The 24619-nt window shown below is 42.8% G+C and overlaps 1 protein-coding gene across 1 annotated transcript; it reads right to left on the minus strand.

Annotated features, from left to right (window-relative positions):
• Positions 1-316: 316 nt before the first annotated feature.
• macf1b (microtubule actin crosslinking factor 1b) lies at positions 317-15908 on the minus strand. Its single transcript, XM_070911906.1, has 34 exons — positions 15778-15908; positions 15493-15668; positions 14758-15002; positions 13869-13988; positions 13679-13786; positions 13344-13562; positions 12777-12980; positions 12452-12683; positions 12104-12330; positions 11882-12004; positions 11151-11252; positions 10788-10952; positions 10458-10613; positions 9835-10032; positions 9279-9407; positions 9003-9173; positions 8753-8908; positions 8447-8653; positions 8224-8343; positions 7968-8137; positions 7709-7868; positions 7367-7561; positions 4537-4662; positions 4019-4162; positions 3595-3783; positions 2896-3010; positions 2566-2732; positions 2266-2428; positions 1957-2111; positions 1756-1830; positions 1547-1664; positions 913-1058; positions 441-561; positions 317-342 (listed from the first exon to the last, which is right to left on the minus strand). Exons 1-34 carry the CDS (start codon positions 15906-15908, stop codon positions 317-319), a joined length of 5259 nt encoding a protein of 1752 aa, XP_070768007.1.
• Between the last annotated feature and the right edge of the window lie 8711 nt (positions 15909-24619).

The raw sequence follows: 24619 nt of genomic DNA on the forward strand, positions 1-24619 counted from the left end.
GCAGAACTTTTCAATACCTACTCTCTACGCGATAAAAGTGCTGCTGTATGAAATGCAGCAGGGGACAAAGTAAATCTTGTCTTAGTCTTGCATCTGGACTGACCTCCTGGCCTTCACGGAGATTTCTCAAAGTTTAAGAGCCTTTAGCATCACTTCTGGGGACCTTCGCTGTACTTTGCTGTCAGTGTCTGCTTTCCAGATGTGACTGATGCATGGTTGTTAGGCCCCTCCATCACGTTACTTATCACTTTGTTTCGGGGGCCCCAAGGCTGTGTTAGCACTGCAGCACACACGTGGTTCTCAGGGGCAGAGGTAATCATGTGGGTAACCTCTCAGCTTCGTCTAAACAGACAGGGTAAAGGGTTAACTCACCATCTCAAATGAGATGTTTATGATTTAGATGATTTCCCTTAAAAATAAGGTGGAGGTGACTGTCTGACCTGATGGCGAGGGAGAGTTGTCCTCTCCTGTTGTGACAAACTGTAGATCAGACCCCAAAGCAGCGATGGAGCTCCTGGGGCGGATGCAGCGGTCTCCTGAGAAACTTCTGCGGAGCAATGCCTAAAGCAAGACATGTAACATTAATTAGAATAACATGTCTCGATGGTAAAATATCTTACAGTGCTCATGTAAAGTTGCTGCATGCTGTATTTTACGTTTCTCCAAAGCACATTCAAGAACCCTCAGTTTAAATGATGTTGCTACTGCCCTGGTATCACTCAGTATTCATTTTATACAGCATAAGATTCTGCATTTTGACTGTGGAACTGGAAGATGTGTCTTACTTGTAACTGCTTTGTATATGTATGCAAAGATATTACTTAACTAAAAAAGGGACAGTGGCAAAAAATGTAAAACACCACATGTAGCACCTACATAAATAGATTTCCATTAACAAAAGTGTGGTCTTGCCTTGCGTGTCATGGGGCTGGTGGGGGCGGACGCACTGCTGTAGAGGCTGAGGCTTGAGTTAGACCTGCTGACAGTCAAACCCTTAGAGGTGCTTCCTGCAGGAGACAAGTATTTCTCCTTGATCTTCAGGTTGGTCCTGCCTTTCACTGTCGGTGACACAGCAGGGGAGTTTAACAGAATGCCGTAAAAAAGAAAACATGTGATTTATAGTAGCCACACCTCTAATAACAGCCTGTAGGCACTGTATACATAAATAATTAAAGCAAGATTGCCTATATTAGTCAGTATAGAAAATATCTACATTCAAATAAATAAAAAATCTGAACTTTACCAGAAACATGTATTTAGTGGAGCACACTGATTGGTTTGACTAGTGTTTATAGATGCATGCATGCTTAATCATTTAAAAACAATACCTGACATTAGCTACAACTACACTGTGGAATAGCACAGCTAAAAAGAAAAAATAGAACCTGAAATTCAAGTTGGATGGTTTGTTGCATGGAGAATGTTTGGATTCACGCTGCATACATAACTTTTAGCCATACCAGGAGCTGAAGACTTGCCGCATTACAGTGAATAATAGCATATATAGTTTACAGGAATCATTAGAAGTGAGGAGTAGTGTACTGACCTCTGCAGGGGTCATTCTTGACCAGGAACTCATCCAGAGCAGTCCAGCCTCCTCCCACCCTGACCATCAACGTGCTGCGCAGGATACGAACCATCCGCAACTGTTGGGAATCTCCAAACTGCAGCAGACAAAAAAAAAATCATATTGCAAGTCCGTTTTTGAAGCCTATATAGATGCTTTAATATTTTTCAATCATAAGAATGACTCACCCTGTATCTATTGGCACTTATTTGCTCCACTTGGAACCTCTTGGGACAGTTACACTGCGATACCTGTCGACTCACCTGAGGAGGGCAGAGCAATGAGGTAGTGTCTCGGTCAGCGTAACAGCAAGTGTCACAGCAATGAAACCACTCGAATGAGTCAAACTACATTTGTGCGGGGTTTTCTTATGCACAATCTATTCACACCTCTTCGTTTATTTGATCTGCATCCAGTGTTTTCCTGTAGGGGTCTCTGCTTGGGTGAAGCGCACTCACGAACTCGTAGTAGTCAATGAAGCCATCGCTGTTCATGTCGAAGATGTTTGCCACTGCGTTCATCTCCAGAGAGTTGGTGGGAAATTCTACAGTAGAGGAGGAAGGGGATTTTAATCACATCAATATGGCATTGCATACTTTAATTAAAAAAAGTAAACATGGGAAACGACAAGAAAGATATGGTCATACATTTCAACAGTCATTGATCAAAATGAGTGATACATGGCAAGTGGGTCTTACTGGAGGCAAGGACATAATCAATTAACTCCTTCTGGCTGATGCGGCCATCCTGGTCCCGGTCGATGCTGCGGAACACGTCCAAGATCCGCGACTTCAAATGACTAATCCACTGTATGTAACGCTTTCGCCAAATGTTGAAGTCAAAGTTTGCAAATTCTTCCATCTGTCCAGAAATGCGAAAATATATCTTTGTTGGTTATCACATTAAATTAAGTTTGGAGAAACTTTTCTACTATGTTGGACAGCTCTAACGGCACCGTAACCTGTTCAAATGTGTACATTTTAAAAAAGTACGAGAACCTCTTTGAGAGTCTGCTGGTGTTGCTCCAGGCGGCTTTGTCTCGCCACAGCCAGGAGCCAGAGTTTCTGCCACTGACTGACCAGCTGGCGGAGCTCTGGGGTCTGGGGTTCGAGGTGCTCCAGGGGAACCGGCACAGCAGGCTGCAGCTTCAGAGTGCTCCTCCTCTCTGAACGGAAAAACAGCCACATGCAATCGTGTGGAATCAGCTTAACTAATTTCCTTGCTTTGCTTTACACATCGTTTTCAGTCAGACAGTCATCAAGCTGTCGATGCTTATATTACAATAATGACCTTTTAAAGTAAACGATAGCGTTTTCATGGTGGCTTACTTGTGAGAGGCCGTTTGCTGGGGGAAACTTGCTGTTTAGAAATGCTCTTGTGTTTGCAGGACTTTGTGGCATGTTCAACCTCTGGAAACTTTTTACTCAACTCCTCCATGAATACCTGCAGAGAGGATCAGTGATAACACGGCACAGCAAATGTTAATGTTCTGTGAGTGGTCAATTGTCTGGTTGTATCATAACCAGGGTAAAGTATGTTATAATGAAATTGTAGGATGTGATAGAAAGCACATCTGTTTTATATTTGAGTGTGTGTATGTATTTGTCCCACAATGCAGTGAAAAAAAAGCTGCTGTTTATGGTGCAAAGTCCCCATTAGCAACCTGGAAAACCAAAAAAATGTTTGCCGTTTGGGTGTTCCAAAGTTGTCGTTTTGTTTACATTCCTCAGTACTGGGAAAATATTAATTTCAAGTATCCTAACTTTAGAAAAAACTATAATGTACCATAAAAGATCAGCATATTAATAAAACTAGCTGATGACCTGAGAGCTACAGTATCACAACTGTGTTCACGTTCAAACGTAAACTTAAAACATGAATATTTCGTGTGCTTTTTGGTGGGCGGCAGTATCTACACATCCTGACCGTTCGCCAATATGTAATGGAGTGGAAAGGTAGTCTCTATTTGACAGAGAAGACAGTGAGATGGTTTAGCAGGTAGCTCAGAGAACAGAGACTAATTGTACCGTGTGTTGCTCAATCAGTTCTTGGTTCTGCTCTGTGGTTTCAGGCAGTGGCTCTTGGTCTCTGAGGCTGAGGGCTTCCTGTGCTGAGGAGATCCAGTCCAGTAGCCTCTGGACTTCTTCTCTCTCTGCCTCCAGTGCTACCAGGCTGGCCTGGATCTTCTGGCCCTGCTGCTGAGCCCAGGTCTGAACCTGATCCAGAAAACAAGGAGAGGGAGGAAGTTACGCTAGTTCCATTCAGATGCTCGCAAATGTTGACTCTGGTCCACAGGTGTTGAACCAGTATGCCTCTGTCTTCAAAACATTTCCAGTTACCTGAATGATAGCAACTAACGGTGTCCTAAATATAGAGTTATTTATCATGGATTTAATCCATTGGGAAAGGAAAACTCGCTATTGCTTTCCATGCAGGCACGAAACCACTCACCTCCTCATAGCGGGTCTTGGTGACACTGATCCAAGATTTTAGGGTGATTATGGAGTCTGGGTGACAGGAGGCCAGGATCTCCTCACCCAGACACTGTATGTTCTGTAACTCCACCGCCTGAGCCTGCAAGGCACCCATTGATTCCTTTAGGGGGGCAGAAAAGGGATTTATTCAGCGTTGTATCCAGTAAAACACATATTCTCATGTAGGATGAGCCATTAGCTCGACATTAAAATAAAATTATATTTTATTTATATAATAATAAAATTCATTTCTTACATGTGGTTCATTGTTAAACAACAAGGTACGAACTAATGGTCAGAGTATCCGTCCTTCAGCTGGTTGAATGGGTTCAAACTGCAAATAACCACCCTGCTTAACTACCCTTGATGATACTGAATCCTTATCGGCATCAACTTGTTGTTCTGTAGCAGACCCTGACCTTTGACCTCCCCGGAAGCAGACAAGATGGGGGGAAAAGGGTATCTCCCTATAGGGACTGTGAAAGTTATACTGACCTCGTGTTGTTTGCGGAAAGCCAGCAAACCTTCCTCCTCCTCTGGTATCACCCCATATTTCAATATCCTCTCTGCCTCAGTGAGGCGTTCCATGAAAGAGTGAACAAGGCCATCAAACTTTTCAGCCTAAAGAGAACAAAGACAAAGATTAAGATGAGAGTAAAGGTGGGCCCTACTTATCAGCTTTTATTAATGGCCAGATATCACTCAACCAATCAACTTCTATCCATTCCTGATATGATATATTTTTGCTCATGACCACAGCTACCTTCACATAAGGAGACTTGTAGTTTGTCATGATTTACTAGTTAAGACTTTCCAGCCTAACAAGAGACTGAGCGAAACACAACTACTTGTCAGTTTTGTAGGAAAATGGGAAAATCTAAAGCAACTGTCAGCACAATTCATTGCATATTGACAGCTTCAGTATACACAAGTATCAATGCAGCAAGGGAGGACTCTGACACAGAGAAGAAAAAAAGAGATTCTGGATTTGAAACGTTTCTATTTGATACATCACAGGGATGTACAGACAGTGACAAAGAGTGCAAACGTCTCACTCTGTGTGAGACTTTCTCAGTGCAAAATTAGGCATGCATGTTGAGTAGCCCTATATATGGGTTACTCTGCAGGTGCACCTTGTCAATGACCTTGGGCTTGATTGAACATACATGGAGCCAACTGTCAGAAGGTCAAGTCATTGCAAACACATTAGAGGAATATCGTTCTCATACACGTACTGATTTAATACATACAGATATTAGCTTATACACTAGGAAGGGGATCCACTATTTCAGAGAAATAATGAGATAGAGTCATAGAAAACAGGTCATATATTGTTTATTTAATCCATCCTCAACAAAGGACTTCCTTTTGTGCCTGCACCTGTTACTAATACCTTTCAAGTTAAGGCAGAACTCTTTAAATTACTTCGCTCCATCAAGTTAATATTTCACAAGAGGGGAACTAGCTCACCTGTAAATGCTGAGAGTGTTGTGAAAACAACAAATGTTCAGTTTAAACACAAAAGTACATTTTGTCCTCAAGGTCAATTGTGCCAGTATTGAAACATTTTGTGAAGTTAGTTGAAAGCGATGAAGAAGAACTTTTGTAGACACCTGGGCCGCTTTATCTTCCTTGTCTAAAAACCCTAATGTCACTGCGAAACCTGCTGATAAAGGGGGCGGTATAGCTGTGATAGCCAGTAAAATGTATGATGACAAAATAAGAAGACAGTTATCTGATGGTCATTTCTATAAAATAAATAAACTGCACTGTGATCCTACAGTCTCTTTTAAAGGGCAAATTGATCATTTTCTAAAGCAAAGTTTGTCCTCTGGTCAAGTGAGTCAGTCTGAATATAAGTACCTGAATAATGATTTTCCTATTAAACCAGTTATCTATGATCTACCTAAAGTACACAAGACTACAGAAGGGTCCCCAAAATATTGCCCTATTATAGCGAGTATTGGTTCTCTTTCTGAATCGTTATCTAATGTTATTGATTATCTCATTAGACCGTTAGTGGAAAAGCTTCATATTTAAAAGACACCGGTGACTTCATTACTCAACTTTCTGAAGCGACACCCAACGTGGTGATCTTCTCCTGGCCACTATCGATGTAGCTAGCCTTTATACCAAGATCCTCATCTGTGAGTTTTTTCTCAAAAAACAATTGTCTTCATGGTAAAGATTTCTTTCTCCAGACACATGGCACTGCTATGGACGCAAGCTTCACCCAACCAATTTGTGTACTATAATGATACATTTTTGCAATCCATTGTGTTCTGGAAAAGATATATTGATATATATATTGGTTCTAAATATGATCTCCAGACTTGTTCACATCAACATCTGTTGATGACATTGGCAAAGAGATCTTTAACTCTCTTCCACTTTTCTCTTTTTCTAGAGCATTAATGAATGTTCGGGATACACTCGTACATGCGGACATACGAATAAAATCCACACACCAGGGACGGTTGGACAATGTGATGGATGCTCGAATCGTAAAAAGGTTAATAGCACAAAATAAAAAACTTGAAAACATGCAGCTCTAGTAATGTCCTCTATCATCTTGCATGTACCAAATATGGCATCCAATATGTATGAAAAATAAGGAGACAACTTAGATTAATGAACATAAAAGTGCTGATCCTAAATCAGCTGTTTCAAGACACTTTTCAGACGGCAATCAGTCTATTTTGGATTTGGCTTTCTGTGACATTGACATGATGATTCCTAATCGCCATGGTGGCAATGTGGATCAAATTTTACTCCAATGGGAATGTAGATACATCTTTTACCTTAAAACGCTGAACCCCAGTGGTTTAAAATAAGAATTAGATATGACCTGTTTTCTGTGACATCTTATTGTCTTTCTATACCAGTGGATCCCATTCCCACTCCAAGCTAACATCCATATGTATTTATATCAGTACGTGTATGAGAACTATATTCTTCTAATGTGTTTGTAATGACTTGACCTGCTGGCAATTGGCTTCATGTGTATTTAATCAAGCTCTCGATCACTGACTCGGAGCACCTGCAGAGTAACCCATTACTTGTCATGCATGCCTCAGTCCATCATGGACTGAAATGTTTGCACTCTTGCACTTTCTGTAATGTATCGAATATTTAAAATCCAGACTCCAGTCTGAATCTCTTTTTTGTTCTCTGTGTGCAAGTCCTCCATTGTTGCACTGTAACTTTACTGCACCAGAGAAGAAGTCAAAAGACAGTTTTTATTAAGACACAGCTCAACCCCTGTGAACGTAGTAATATTAAAGAATCAGAATTTAAAAGCTCAATTATTATTTGTGAGAACTACCTGCTGAAGTGCAGCCTCCAGTCTGTCCTGCTTGCTGACTGACAGTTTGCACACAGCCTCCCAGCGGACCTCCAGTTCATCCATCTGCTCCTGCAGCCAGTGAGCGTCGGCTGTGCTGCTCCTGGTCAGATCCCTCACAGAGCGCTTAAGGGTCCTAATGCACCCGGCACGCTTCCCCAACTCCTTTTGGAAGGCCTAAGAGAGAGAGAGTTTACCAATCATTACCAAGGCATTAAAGCTACTTTCACAGATACCCAAACATTCTACACGAATTAGGATGAATCCTGTGTTTCTATATATTATATCATTAAGGCCACACATTAAAATGCATGATAGGCGTACCTTGTGTTTGTCTATCAGGTTGTGTACCATGTCTTTGTCTCCACCAACAGGGACATCCTCAGCTAGTTGGGGCTCCGCTCTATACAGCCAGTCATTCAGTGCCTGGAGAGCATCAGTGAATCTTCCAGAGAACAGCAGAGCTTCCTCCAGCTTGTGTTGTCTGAGAGACGTGAGCCAGCACATTAGGTACATTTTCAAGATCAGGATTTTTTAAATACTTATGGATGCATTCAAATGTCTACCATCAACTGTATCATACCTCTCCATGGACTTGCCACTGATGGTGTCCCATGTGTCTTTGAGTTCAGCCAGGAGATTTTCCAGATGCTGTCTGTCGTGGCTGGTCCGAGCTCTTTCATGAAGGTTACGTCCGTTCTTCGACGTGGCTTCGTACATGGGCCTCTTTGACCTCATCAGCTTCTGGAACTCCTAATTAGAAAAATAAGTGATCAGCGGAGGCACTGATAAACATACAGAACAGAACCAAGTTGTATTCGTTGTGATGTCTGCTGCACCTTCTGTTCGGTCAGCTGTTGTTTAATCTCCTCGTGGGACACAGCGATCTCTTTATGCGTGTCTAACGTCTGTTCTACTTCTGTCATCCAGTCCACTAGCAGGCGCCATGATTCATTAAACTGAAATATGAGAAATAAAGACAGATATCATACAAAGGTTCCTCTAAGTCACACCTAAAGTACATGGAGAAGGTCGTCCATTTATATTGATATAGTGGTATACCTGTTTGGCATTCTTTTTGACCTCCTCCAGCATTCTGCCTCTCTCTGACGCTCGCTGCTGTAGCTTTTTGTAGCGATCCTGGACGGTCATGATTAGGTTATGAACCACATCACAGTCTTCCTTCCTGCTCAGCTCTGTTAGTCTACAGGCAGTGTGCTGCACTTTGGTCTTCTTCTCGCCATAACTGTTCACCTCATTCACCAGCGCCTGTACAAATAAAAGTGTTTCATGAACCAAAAATGAACACGTATGTGTAACTCTGGATCTGAAGCTGACAGAGACTACTGCAGGTGTAAAAAGACCTACTCTGTGATCCTGCAGCTGGCTACAAACTGTGTCCAGAACGAAGCTGGGAGCAGGAAGAAGCCCAATAGACTCTTCACACTTGCTCATCTTGGTGAGAAGCTCCTGGACGTTACTGTGGAACTCCTTGGCCAGACTCAATCCTTCTGTAAGCTTTGCCTGTGGGAACGGCATGACACTCAGATATAAGAATAATGCACTAAATTAATGATGAATCAACAGGATGACTAATGACTATGAAGAGTTAAACAACCTTTCGCTCCTGCACTTTGCTGTAGACTGACGCCCATTTCTGTTCAAGGATAGAAAGGCTGTGTTCGGTGCTTGATCCCCGGACAATGTTGCTGCTCTCCAGCATCCTGTGGATGGCATTCTTCACATCTGTGTAGGCGTGGAGCTTTGACTCCATCTCATTGCACAACTCCTTTTTAGGGGTGAGAAGAAAGACAATCAGTATATACTGCTTTACTAGGTTACAAATATTTGATTTCTTGTGTATCTCTGTCTTATTTTGACTGGTCCATTTTACCAAGTGTGCACTAAGTCTTTCACTAGCAGAGTCTGGCATACTCCACATGGTCTTAGAGGAGGACAGTCTCAGGTCTGTGCTCTCCAGCCACTGCAGAAGATCCTGAATCTCCATCGTAACATCTTGTACCTGCAGCAAAAAACAACAGAATGAATTGCAGAATCTCCTTTGGTGATGTGGGTGTCGCACAACTTTAGTTATGGCAAAAGTTTCATCAACAACAGTGACTGCCAGCTGACAAAATATTATTAGGTTATTAAATGTATTTGTAGATATGAAAGATAAGATTTAAATGATGTCTTTTTAAACTTTGCCTTCCTTTATGACAATAAAAGCTACCATTAAATTTGGGCACGCAAGCTTATATGCTAGCCTATACAATGACCACAAGAGGGCACCATGACATGTACTGATAATGATCATAAAATGCAGTATAACTATGTAAATGCTGCATCCTAATATAGTGTGTAACAATGTACTATATGTACAGTTAACATATTTTCTGTACTACTTTGTGACTTAAATAATGGATCAATTTTTTTTTTTCTCTCTTCACCTGACTCAGTCTGTTCTCCAACTCCAGCTGCCTGCGCTCAGTCTCGCAGCGGACAAACTCCCAGCTTTCATTGAGCTGCTCCAGCCGAGACTGCAGACCATGCGGGCTGTCCACGGACCCGACCTCCAGCAGCCCCCTGCCTGCCTGGTTCAGGGACTCCATCGTGCGAACATGGGACATGACATCATTACGCAATACCTTTGGAGAAGGAGGAAGCATCAGAGGTTAGAGATTCCGCATGGTATCTGTGTCTGTGTAATTCACTTGTATTGCTTGGAGGTGAAGTGGTTTCTGTTCTTAGTTTTGTCTGGCAGTTCAGACGAAGACATGTACTGTTGTCAGACAATCCAAGCAGTGTGTATTGTTAAAGTATAAAAAAAGCATACAATGTGGTGAACACTTTGAGGAGACTGAAGTCTGTTATTCATTCAAGGCTAAGTGTTCAGTGTTATCTAGCAGATAAACCCACTGCTCTATGAGAGGTTCACTGTTTTCTGAGACCTTCAAAGTCTGAAAGAGCTCTGTTACACTCAAAGCCTACCTATGACAGCGCAGCTGTATAATGAAGGGCTTATTTTGAAATGTTAGTCCCTATATATTATAGTATTCAGGCAACCACCAACCTTGTGTTTGGCCAGCTCTATTTCGCAGGCCTGCAGATCGATGCTGATTGGTTGGCTTCCCTGCAGTTGTTCAGCGGTCCGGGAAAGCCATGTGTGCAGCTCATCCAGTGTGTTTTGGAACTGACCCAGACCCAGCAGTGCACACTCCAGTTGATGCTGGTGGCAACACAAAAAAGTAAAAATGTTTAACTCTTTTTCCTGCTAAATGTAGTTTCTACTGTTGAATTAACATCAAATCGTAATAAATAACACTAAATGACATTGTGTATATAGTGGATTATAGTGGCTAACATAAATATTACGTAATGAAATTTGCTTGCATATTCTCACCTGTCTGCCGACAGTCTCCGACTCCAGGCTGTCCCAGCGCTGTCTGAAGTCACACAGCGGTGAGACGGAGCCTGGACGCTCCGAGCCTGGAGACAGCCGGCACACGAAGCGATGGTTCTGGCTCTCTATCTCTATTTTCTTCTGGTAAAGTTCTCGCTTAAATTCCTGAAGGAAAGAATAAATACAGAACATATGTTAGGACTCGCATTACTTTAGCTATCGTCTGATATGTTTTATGTTATCATAAAATACAACACACATATCCAAAAGCAGTCTTTGTATAATATGAGAGCAACATACTTAACTACATTTACTACAACATACTATTTCTAGTTATGAGTGTACTTCAGCGTAGGAACTCACCTTGAGATCACATAGCTGATCCTTGACTGATTCCAGGTCAGTCCCAACCATGAACTCTTCAGTTGACCTCAGCTCAGCTGACTTTAACCACTCAAAAAGACCCTATTAGCAAAACAATGACAGAGTGTGTATTAAAGCACAATAAAAGATGTAGTGTACAAGCACTCAGCCCTGAATTCTTGACCCGTTGTGTGATTTTAATATCGAAGACGTTTTGTTCTCAACATGTAACCGTATTGGTATACAGTTGGATACATTTCACATAGTTCTCTTTTCATACTGTCTCTCACAGTTTGCACTATTAAACTAATTTGCCCTAATTTGGCCACACAATCTCACTCATAAGTAAAGCTACAGGGAGTGAGAGTCTGAACTTTGCTGTTGCAACAGAATAAAAGACTAGCTTTGTCTGTGGACGGATGCCATAACACTGCTCGAGTGGGGCAGTGGTGGCCAGTTTTATATGGTTATGATACTGACCAAGAAATATGTGTAGTATATGGGTATATATATACACATAATACATGTATACGCTGTATGTAGACACACACCTGCATCGTGTCTTGATAATGCAGTGCCATCTGCAAGGACTCCTCCAGCTTTTTGTGACATTCGTTCCACAGTTTGCTCAAGTTGTTCCACGTGCAATAGAGCTTTAAGGCAGCAAAAAGACAAGTTAGTCAACACAACATGATGAGTTCAAAAGGATTTTATTTAAATGTATGTCTTACTTCATCTAAGCTCTTTGTGACATCTGGTTTGTCTGTGTCCCCACAAGATGACATCAGGTCCATTCCCAAAATGCCAAGGGTGTCCAGATCTCCCTGTAAACTGTCAATATCCTCCCTGACAGTCTAGAAGTTGAAAGTATGGAAAAAGGTTATGTATTGTCTCTAATATATAACAATGTGGGTTTCATATGCATGATTCCTTTAAAGAGCTTCCAGACAAACCTGCATGGTCTCAAGGCTCTGGCGGATTGTTTCAGAGTCTGTCCGACTGGCATTGAGATCCAAAACTGCCTGCTGAGCATCGTTGAGAGCAACCGTGACATCGCTGACATCACTCCAGAACTTCAAGGCGAGATCCAAGAGTCTGAGCAGCCAGCTTTCCCTCTCCTGGGCCTGAGCATGCGTCTCATCCCACAGCTGGGACAGGCTGGACACTCGCTCCTGGATTGCTAAGATCACAAGGGTATAACGGGGATATTGCTCAGAATCGTAAATAGCATTGCTCCTCGTAGCCCCATGTGTACTGGGACAGTATCATATCTGATCTGTATACAAACGAGATCACATTACCTGTGCCGACGGATCCATCACCAGCTGCCTGCGTGTTAGCCAGCAGCTCATCGGCCTGTGTCTTGACACTGCCAAGGCCCAGCTCCAGCTTGGACAGCTCAGACAGGGTGTGCTTGTTGTCCTGCAGCTGCTCCTGGATCCTCGGTGTCAGGCCTTGAAGAGAGCTGGGAGTCTGTATGCGACTGCGCAGGCGGTCAAGGCTCTCTCTGATAAGGTTCATCCTCTCATTCAGCTATGGGAATGAGAAAAGATATCAAGTTGTGTGTATTTGTGATAGATTATAAAGTTTTTTAGAAAGTTTACTGCATTATCCATACATTCTTACCTGCGTGAACCGAGGCAAGGACTCCTCAAGCAGATTAGCAGTCTCTCTGACCCGGTCTCTGATGGCTCGATGCTGCTCCTCGGCCTCTGTAGCCTTTCGACAGAACTCATCCCCATGAATGGGGTTTAGTTCTGACAAGCGTTTTGCCAGAGAGCATAACCGTGCTATCAAGGGTCTGTGCTCTGCTATAGACTCCCTCAAGCCCTTAGCAGATAAGAGATGAAGAAAGGTTTAAAAACAATGTGGAGAACTTTTTTTTTTTCAGAAAGAAATTGAGTTTGATCCCTAAAATGGAGTTCGGAAGGTTGAAAAAAGAAAATCACATTGTCTCACTTTTCATGGCATACCTGACAAAACTGATATGCCATTATAGTACACTGGTGGAAAAGTAACCCTGTCAGGAAGTAGATTACATTAATGAACTGTAGTTTGACAGAACAGCTCATTTACAGAAGAAAATGGTGGTAGACTGTGAGGTATAAAAGGAATTCTTTGTTGAACTGTACAAAAAGGGATGCTTTTTTTTTAGAGCTGGCACTCTAATGTGGAGAGGCAGGTTTCTTGTACCTGTAAGAGGTCCTGTTGTTCCCGAAATGCCTCATAGCTAATTGTGCTCAGGGACAGCTGGCAAATCAGGGTTTGAGTTTCCTCAAGCCAGGGTGAAACCTCCCCAAGGCCCTCTGAGAACTGGAGAAGAAGCGACTGAGCATGCTCAAGCTGCAGGACCACATGGGAATTGGTGGCTGAGGTGGTGTTGCATTGTTCCTGTAAGGCCTCTAATGGGGTCTGCAAGGAGAGGTGACAGTAAAAAAAAGGAATTAGAAATTGAAACAGCTTTTTAAAAGTATGTTTGTTTACATTATCGGTAAAATGGCCATTATGGAAAGAAATTTGGAGAATACCTGCAAATCGCCTGTTTCTCCTTCATCACTGTATGTCTGCAGGATTTCAGCAATCTTCACCATCTTCTCAATGTTGAACCTGTGTTGGAGAATCTCCACTGCCAAAATCTATTCAGGAGATAATAGCCTACATTAAATTTAACTCACTTACCAAACATGTATTACAGTTATATGTGTATGATGTCCTGACCTTCTGCTCATAGAGTTGTTCTGCTATGAGTTCTGGATCCAGATGAATGGTTTTCAGCTTTTCAAGACTCAGCGCTGTGTCTTTGAACCATGCCATCTCCTTCACCACTGCCTGTTCCAGCTGAGAAGAATACACTGCGTGTTAGCACAGCATTAATAGCAGAAACATGATGATTATTCTTAAATCTAACACCACTTGGCATGAATGGATGAAATTTGTAGTGTACAAAAACAGCAATGGCACATGCACAATAACAAATATGTTATATGTTATAGAAAAATTTGCACAGTAGCTGGCTATTAAAGCAAAAGAGTAAGTTTGTCCAGGTGAAGAGGCTGACACATTTGAAGCTAGCAAACTAATAGCTACGTTTTTAAACTGGTACTAAAACTTAATGTTAGCTTCCACAAACTAAACTAAGGTGTGCTATTCAGAATTGTTGCCAGGAAATTAAACATTGTTTTGCTAGGCTATGCTATGTAATGCTAAGCTACATAGTAGCACAAAATTGGCCAGATTCCAGTCAAAAGCTGCAAAAATCTAACAATTGTTATAAACTTTTGTTCTCAAAGCAAATTGATGAACGTACAAGTGCCATGTACTAAAGCGCAGTGTTGGTTTTGAAATTAGAGGTAGATTTAGATGCATATTGATGAGATGATAGCAACTTCAAAAATTATAATAGCTAATGATAAAGCTAGTTAGAGCCAGCTGTTCAGCTTGATTACATCTTTTTAATTTAAAAAAATCTTGTGTACATGTACGCAATGACGTCACAAATATAAACAATAGCGCATGATGTAATCTAGCGACTTTTCAAGCAGGCTTTAGCTACTTTGCATTGAAAATAGTTGCCATTATTGCTAAAGCATCCATGTGGGAACATTACCCTCTGTCTCTCAGCGGCACAAAGTACTGCGTCTCCAGCATGTGTCTGTGCTCCTGCTGCTCCCAGAAGCTCCCTCTCAATGCGGCCCAGCCACAGGTGGAGGTCCTCCTGGCTGGAGGTGCAGCGGCTGGAGGCCTCCAGGGCCTGTTCCAGCCTCTGCAGCACGTCCAGACTGCTCAGATTCAGCACAGAGCAGCGGATACGCAGAGCATCCATCTTCTCCTGTACCTGCTGGGCTTCCTCCTCTGGAGCAAAGGGCAAATCACAAACATCGGGCAAATCAGCAGTCAGTTTTTTAAGATGGATAGGATGCGCTTTTACTGACTGTCAAATTTATTTTAGTATTGGTCAATAGAATTGATTCAATACTATACCAGATAACTGTCGGAAACCATTTATCTGGATTGGTTATACTGTTTTGACATTTTGCTCAGATTCCACACAACCATCTGCAGGAGTATGTATTAATATTATCGGTAGATTTGGACATTTCACAGTGAAACCGTCTGCTGTTTCTACTGGCAGGAATAAAACATTAGTATTAGTAGTTTTTACCTCTTGTAGTAAACATTACCTGAAATTGCTTCGATCAGATCATGTCCTGACTTTTGTATTTTCCCTAGTTCAGCAGTTTTGACTTGAATCTCTTCAACAACAGCCTAAAACAAAATGAAAACATGTCAACATTTCTGTACTCACAATGCACACTACACTGAACATGCAGTTGAACCATACGTGACAGATTTCCAACCTTGGCCCTATCTGTGGCCTCTGAGACATGCAGCATCACTCTCTCTGCATTTCGTAGTTCAGCTAGGGCCTGTTCCACAGATATGAGCCATTGCTGCAAGCTGTCTACTCCTTCCTGGAAGACCTGGGCCCTGGGCAGGATGAGCTCCAGGCTCGCTCTCCTGCCAACAACAAAATGTTCACTTATTGTTAACTACCTAGAGTAAGATTTGTGTCATGCAGTGAGCCTTGCCAAATGCAAGTGTGGTATTGCCAGTAAAAGTAGCTGACCTTTGTTCTGCCTCCAGCTGCAAGGACTCCCACTTCTGTTTGAGAGTGGAGAGCTTGACCTTTGCCTGCTCGCCCTCCTCTCCAGGGTGGGCCTCCACCAGGCGAGGGCCCTCCAGCATCATAGAGTCCATACTACGCCTTCGGTCTGTCAGGAGGCGCTGCAAGAGCTGTAAAAAAACAGATGAAGCCATACTTCATGAAATCGAAAAGGTTTATTGTAGATGGAGGAGTCAATAATATTTTAACCCTATTTATAGAAAGACAGGGAGGACAGTTGATAAATATTTCAAAGCCTCTCACAGATACCCCTTTTGCATTAAATCAAAAAATGTAATATTATATTTGAGGTTTAATGTCAGGGAAATGGCTTGCAGTAAGAATTAACATTTATCAAAGCCCCATTCTTGTGTTTTTCTGCCTTTGTGTCAGTTTGGAGAAAGCCATGTCTCGTGTGTCAAGTGCACATTGTTAAGAGCCAGGCAGGTTTCACCTCATCCAAAGAGCTCACAATGGGTGTGATTACAGCTGAAAGGTGAGAGACTTCCCTGCTTTTTTCATCCCCCCAGGAAATGCTTACAAAGGACTTACTGAGGCTCATAGTGGCTATGAACGCCACCCATTCACCACTGAATAGAGCTGAATTTATATTATAAAGGAAGCAGTTGAGCATTTTCCATGACCTCGGCACACCTTCTCCATAGATAAACCTTTCAGGTGGATTCCCTCTACTATAGAACTTCAAAGATGTTTTTTGGTACGAGAAATGAGGTGATGATGGGATGCTGGTGATAACAGACCTTTTGTTCTTGGAGTTGTGCTTTCACCACTTTGACCTCTGAGGATGGGGGTTTCTGATTGGCTGTGAGCTCCTCTATCTCACAGACCCATGTGAGCAAAGCTTCCAAGTTTTGCAGAAATGCCTCTGAATCTGTTGACACATCCCGTAGTGACAAGGCAGACCTCGTTCCCTTGAGAAAGACCATAACAAAGTATCAGCAGAAGGATGAATGAATGAAGATATTGTAGGTACATGATGAAGAAGCGAACCATGACCAGTTTTACTGCTGCAACACAAGGAGAAAAGAGTTAAGGGTAAAAACATACCCTCCATCTATCCAGGCTAGAATCCTGGTCTGAGCTTGAGTGTCCATCACTCTGGAGCTGAAAAATAAAAACAGTCCACATGTTGTTTCAATTCATAAAATCACTGTTTTAAAAAGACCAACCACGATGTCAAAGAGACAAAATATTGTTTTTAAAGAGAGTCTAGGTGAGAATCTTTAAGTTCAGATGAGAAGAGAACAGAATGACATGGAAGACAGATGAGATTTGTCATGTTTGAAAGTTTTTTTATGAACCTCAGCAAGTTCCTCGGCGACACCATTCAGGACTCTAACAGTTCTGGTGACTATAGGGTCCCCTCCCTTATCTCCGGTCGGGTACTCTGTGACTTCCACAATTTCGGTTACGATCGTCTCGGTCACCTCCGTCACTTCTGTAACCTCTCGTGATGCCAAAGTCTTCCAGGACCAGGGGCTTCCTTCTCTGGAGTCTCTCCTCTGGAAGCTGGCCCTCCTCTCTGCAGCACCCTTATCCGGGTGAGCCAAGGGGGATCTGGCAAATTCTGGAGGCACTGTTCTCCTTGTAAGTGTCCCGTTTCTGGACGTTTTTATCGGAGAAGGGCTGCCGTGCCAGGCATTATCCAGGGTACTGGTGCTCCTGATAGTGGAGGCAGGAGAGCTGCGGAGGAGTTTGTCCGAAATGGGAGTATGAGCCCCCTCCTCTCTCTTATGATCAATTTCCTGTGCCTCCTTGTCGCTCTCCACCTCTCTTTCCTTGTTTGCATCCTCCCTTGCTTTCTCTTTGATGGCCACTTCTGGTTTGGCCTCCCCATGTTGCTCTGGGGGCTGCCACTCTCTACGTCGTTGGTAGCACTCCTTCAGGAAGTCCTCGTCTGACCTCACATGCTTGGACTTCTGGCCCAGACAGCTGGGCCGGCTGATGAGGTTACCCATAATCCTTCAGCCCAGAGGCTAGTGAGGTAATAGGGCAGGTAAGGCCCCTCGGCCATGCATGCGGAAGATCCTTCAGCTACCTAAAATAAGACAAGGGGGCTCTGGGTCATAAGGCAGTGAATAAGTGCTCATTGTGTAAATCAACAAAAAAAATACACCACTGCTCTTCTTTCTTTGCACAACTTTCCTGCGTTAAAGTCACTGAGAACAGCTTGCCACAGTTTACATATTCAAACTCCTATGAGACAAAATTAAATTCATCTCCCACATCTTTTATTTGCTAAATTTCAGTGCCAACTTTGCCCTTTTCTTGGCACTGAAAGAGCAGAGGGAACTACACTTGGCCTGGATATTCCCTGTCCCTTTGTCTTCCTTTTAGACCACATACACACATGCTCCCCATCTATCTCACATCACCAACTGAAATATTCTGGGCTTAGAAATCAATGTGACAGGCTTGTCGCGGATCCCACTGTTGAGCCTGGCACGGGGGAACCGGTGGCAAACAGCCAGCTCTTTCTCTCACTCGGCCTGGACCGATCCTGGGAAACCCGCTAAGGATCTGATCAAATATGACAGCCATAAAAACGCAGACATTGCCTCATTTCTCTGGGGTGACAATAAGAGGAGGGGGTAGGAACACAGAGTGGCATAGGAGCCTGTGTGTGGTAGTGGTGGTGGGGGGGGGGCTTAGTGTGCAGTATAAAATTGTTTTTTTATGGGAAAAAAGCAAAAAAATAAATCCTTTCCCACAATGATCACCAAGTGGAGCTTGCAGCACACCACTACCACATCACTCAATGACAATTTTCAAACAGTGATCTCATCAACATCTTGTTTAACCAAAATCACAAGACACAAGACTCTCATTGGCAGTGACAATTTCAAACTGTGAGAGCCCGTCTGCTTCCCCTTCAGCTCGGTGCCTTCATTGTTTTGACAGAAGGGTGAAAGGTGAATGTAATTATGTTGGTCTAGAGGAGCTGAGGTGGGCCCATCAGGAGATCACAGGGAGGGTTCCTGTCGAGGCCCGGTCCTCCCTCTGAGGTGGTGTTGGGCTGGTGCTTTCAGAATTATACAGGTCACCTCAGGTCATGCTTGGTGACTAAAGATCTGTGGGGGGGCCAATATGGGTCAACAAAGGGGAAATTGGGATGTTGGGCTCCTCAAACTACTGAGACGGATTTTTTCTAGCTTAAAAATGCTGAGGAGGTGGATTTATAGTGCTGTATGGGTACAGTTACATGTTACAGTCATGCTGTAGGCAGACAAAATTATGCTGAATATGCAGCTGTCTTATCTTTGGCAGAGGTTAGACACAAAGACCAAGGACTTCACATTGTGCTACTGTCAATATCCACCCCATATCTTTTTATTTTCCGACATTTTTGCCCTTATTCGATAATGAGACAGCTCCACCAGGTAAGCTACCAGGGTGCCCCCTATCCACCCCATATTTAAATTAATATCTCATTTGTGCGTCTCCCAAATAAGAAACGAATTATCCTTAAGACATATCACAGCCTTTTAACTAAATGAGAGTCTAAAAATTACCTAGTTTGATATGATGCCTCCATGTGCATTAGGCTAGTAATTACCTACATGACGCATGTCTCTGCAGAGCAGATGATGCAGTCGAGGGATCCACAGGGGAGCACACAGTCAGATCAGAGAGTGGTGCCCAGACAAAGCCCCAGCCTCAAGATCAATGATTACCCAGTTAGCTCAGATCACTGCCCAGCGGTCTCCAGAGGAGGGCAGAGAGAGTGCCTGTGGCCGTGTTCACATGGGTTAACAATTCAAGAGAGAGGGTGTGTCGTGTCTGGTTACTGCGCCGCATGTGTGGCCGTTTGCTAAATTACACGGTTGCTCTGTACAGTGATCTCACAGCAATGTGTGTGAGGATATGCTGAGTAGTCTTATTAGAGCACATATGGTGCACTACCAGGGAGATGCTACTACGCCAATATATTATTTTATTATGTCTACTAGACTGGGCTACTCAGACACTGATATACAACATACTTTTTTTAAAAACATATTATAGGCAGTTTTCAGCCCTCATAAGAATATAACAATCACCTACATTATTCCACAATCAACCAGGAAAACACTCCTAAAATGCCTCAAGCCCTCATCTGATATGCACCTCTTCACTTTCTAGCATGATGAGACAAGAAGGAGAACCAGGGAACTGGAGAACCACTCCACCATTTCACTCATATTGCGGATGACCTAACCATCCCATCACTTAACCTATTTTGAAATGGCCCTTAATTCAGCCCAGCCCCTTCTCTGCTCTCAACAGTGATTTATGATACATGACCGGAGTCCATTTCCTGATGAATTTGATTACAACCATGGTGTAGGGGCTTCTCCATGGTATGGATAAAGACATACGAATAAAAATCCTAATATTATTGTTTGGATGAAAGCAAATACTCCCTATTTCCTTTTAATTCTTATCTAAATGTCAATATGGGAGACATGTGTATGTGTGTATATACTGTATATATTCAAGTATTTTGAGCAACACCTCACACAATATTATGCAAAATATCTTGTGTTTCTCTTATGTATTGCATCAATTGACCCATTTACATGATTCAAGAAGCATTGTAAGGGTGGGTTTGTAATTAGCAGCAGAACAATAATCATCAATCACAACAGTAGAGCCCCTTAATGTTGTGTCACTGCTGTGTGTCTGCCTTTGCTAAGGGGGGTCCTGAAGTAGTAATCATGGTAGTGGTCCCTAATCAAGGATGGCAGCTGTGCATTCACCCATGAGACTCATAACAATTTCGGGTGGATCTTTGCACAAGGTCACACGTTCATCTCAAAGACAGCCCTCTAAACACGCAACTCAAAGCTACTGTATGGAATCAAATGCAAGCATGGCTTTGGCTAAATGACCATGCCTACTGAGGTATGTTAAAAATGTGGAATGAAACTGAAATCCTTTCACGAAATTCAGGCAGCTGAGAGGCTGTTTACAAAGAACAAACTGTTGAACTAAATAAAACATACTTACATCAGAATGATCCATTCACACTGATGTTGGCTCTATGAGGATATTTCATTGCCTGCTGCACTTGTCTTATTCACTTGGTAAGAATAAGTGAAGAAAATCCCCCCAGTCACAACTCATTCACTGTCACATGGCTCTCTCAATCGTTAACCAGCAAAAGTCCAAAAACCAAACTCTCTCTCTGAGCCAATCCTGGGTTACTGGCAGTTTTTGGCGGTTTGAAGCTTACGTGAAACCACACTTACCCTGAAAGCGCAGTTGAGCCAAACAGCATGAGTAAAGGAATCCAGCCAGTCCTCAATCACCATTCAGAAAGGAGAGAAAGGAAAAGAAAAAAATCCAGCTTTGTTTGAGCATCCTTTGAACGGCCTCCCAGCTCCAACATCCCAAACTGAAGTCTCCACGTACACACACACAAACACACACACGCATACTCCCTCCAACGCACACTCAATCAAGTCCACTCATTCACACATGCCCACATACAAACACACTTTCTAAACACACTCACACATGCCCTGATAACTCATGCTTTTCCGTTGCCCACAGTCACAGGCAAACAATGTCCTCCTCTCCCCTCACAGTGCACCCCTCCCCTCCCCTCACTTCACTTCTCCTCCCACCAGCTCTGCTCCTCTCCCTTTCTTCTTTGTTGTGGGAGCTGTGATAGAGGAATTCCTTCCTTGTTAACGCCGCCGATGGGATAGCGCGCCCAGATGGAGACAATGTATTCCAACGGCTCAGTTGAACTCCCACAGTTCCCGGCCAAGAGCAGTTTTCACATGGAGGTCAGATTGTGCCAGTTCCACATAACGACAAGGCGCTGCTGCTGCTGCTGCTCAGGATGCTCATGTACCAGGCAGCTAGGCGGCGAAATGCCTCCTTTACCTTCCCCAGGATTTCTTCTCTCACTCTCTCCCCCCTTCTCATCCAACAAAGCCCCTCCTCTGGGTCTGACTGTGGCTCAGAAACTCCATGTTGCTTCGGCTTGAAAAATGGGATGGGTGGGGTGGGGGGGGGGTGCTAAAAAAGGAGAGTTTTCTAAAGACCCCTGGGCCGCCCTCAGAACATTCACATGTTAAGTGACAGCTGCCTCAGCCCATTCCCTCTCTGGATGGCGAGGGAGAGAAGTGCAGGCTACAAAAGAAGGGACCCACACCCACCCTGCTACCCACCCACTCACACATTCACCCCCAACCCCCTTGCAGCCCCCCCTTCTCCATTCAGAGTCAGTGCAGCAGTCTCCACAGCAGCAACAAAGACGACTAATTACTGTAAAACATCTCAGATTACTTTTCAACTCACTTCCAGCCATTGCAACCCTGGCCCATAAACAAAGAGGCTGTAAGCAAACACACCACACAAAAAAAATAGAGAGCGATGTGAAGATAATAGTCTTTTCTCTGCTTTTGGCATGGGAAAGCAAAGGAAGGACCCCTATGGTGAAATTCTATCATTCCCCATTTCAATAAGTCACAATATTTGCAGAACACCAAGCATACTGTATGCAAACACCATTACTGCAGGATTTACTCACATTTTCTTGCGTTTGAACCAAACCACATGAGCTTTTTCTGTGAAATATATATTTAATGTGTTTATTTAGACATGAGATATGGGATTAACACTAGTTTCAATACGCCACAAATATCTCTCTTGAAATGGCGTAGTGTGCAGGTGCACTAAAGCCTAACAGAAGCTTTCATACAGGTGACTGTCGGGAGCGTTCACGCCCCAAATCCTGCACTCTGTATTCCTCTCATTCTGTCTTTCTCCAGCCAACCAAATAATCAACCAATCGACTGATCCACCAAATGCGTGCATGCATGTACAATACACACACACACACTCTCCCTCTCTCACTATGTCTCGCCAATAAACGTACACACACACACACACACACACACACACACCCGCACAAACCTCCTAAATCCACAAGGTCACTCATTGGAGTGTTAGGATTAGTTAAAGGAGAACGCAGGAATACAAATACAAATACCATTGTCTTTTTCAATAAACAATCACATCTAATTCACATTATATATATATATATATATATATATATATATATATATATATATTTACATTAAAGATATCATTTACCTGTATTTAATCTCTCAGCCAGAAATTAAAATATCTTCTATGAGTAGGAAAGAATGTCCTTTCTGCTTGCGTTCCACTGTGGGAGTAGCTACATATATGACCTCATAAAATATCATATAATCAATACCAGTGTAAAGAGCCTTCTGTGTTACATGTGAGTGTAAAGTGTCTTTGAACCTGTCAATGCAAACTTAGTTTATTCAGCATGAGATGTGTGCAGAGTCCTGATTTACTCGGTTTGGACCACGTCCAGTACATTCTGCAGGAGCTTCATGCTGGATTTGTCTCTTTGGTTGAACTACAGTATGAACTACAGTATGTGTAGTTCAACCAAAGATAAATGTTTAAAAAATTTCAAATTTAGGCCAAATTAGGTCCAAAGTCATAACAATTCTTTCTCTGGGAACAGCAATCCACCCGAGACATGTCAAAGTATTTCACTCAAAACCAAACATGTAAATCTCATGGTGGCCTAAAGTAAATGTCAGAGGATCACCAAGGTCAGTAGGGTTCATCCTGACATAAATGTCTGAACAAAGTTTCATGGTAATCCATGTTTAGATATTTCAGTCTGGACCAAGGTGGTGGACCGACGACCCGACATTGCCATCACTAGAATAGAATATGACAAAACAAAATTAAAAATTTCTTTGTCTGTTGAAGTTGGATATGATGAGTCCCAGCTATGATTAGTGAAAGTTAAATTTCCTGCCAGTTGTCACACACAGCGCCTGATTGATTAATTTGATAATTTGAGAAAACTGCTAAAATCTGTGGGATGTAAGTTAACTGGGGTGGGACAATTTTGACAACTGCCTCACTTTGCAACTGATAACATAACTACATTCTTGCATAAAAATGTTTCCTAGTGCAGTTCTAGTCATGTAAAATAGCCCCTCGTGTTATTGTCCACATAGCTATTCATTCAATAGCTTTTGAAACATCAATGAATGAGAACTAAAGGTGGAGGTAAAAATTGTTGTTAATTGTTAATTCTGCTTTGAAGTTGCTTCAGGTTTTCACTACATTACTGCCCAATTTCTGACCCCCCCCCCCCCCCCCACTCTCCTCCACCCTCAATTTATGCAAATGGTGATAAGAAACAGAGGCGGAGAGAAAAGAAAACTGAAAATGCTTGTCACTGTGGCCGATGAGAGAGGGAGAGACTAAATTGAATAGAATGACCCCTGTAGGGTCAAGTTATTTAACCCCTGAGTACTCCAGAGCTGATGCAAGAGTTCCCGGGCTCTCCTTGATTATACCCCAAAAGGTATCCTGTATCTCACAGTCTTGGAGATGTACAGATGTACAATAACCAGGAAATCTTACATTATGAAGGCCTTTAGCTGGCAAGACAAAGCTCAGACAGTTTAGCTGTAAAAAAAAAAATGCATAAACTCTCAGATGGCTGTTTCTCTGGGTCACTCGAAGAGCTAATGTCTTTAGCTGTTTAATGAGCAAGTAAGGCCCACATTCCCCGACCCCCCATTCTTTATCTGAAAGGAGCTGGCAGTGATGAGACACCACTTTGCCAGGAAGACATTGTTGTAAAACCATGACACCTGATCCCGGCTTTCAGCACCCTCTAGCCCCCTCTGTACTAATTAAATGATTTTGCCAAAAAATCTCTTCTCTCCATTTCACAGTAGGTGCACACAGTTCTTAAAAAGACAAGAGCTGATGTGGTTGAAGAGCA

This window comes from Enoplosus armatus, chromosome 9 (assembly GCF_043641665.1).
Source record: "Enoplosus armatus isolate fEnoArm2 chromosome 9, fEnoArm2.hap1, whole genome shotgun sequence".
Classification (NCBI taxonomy): domain Eukaryota; kingdom Metazoa; phylum Chordata; class Actinopteri; order Centrarchiformes; family Enoplosidae; genus Enoplosus; species Enoplosus armatus.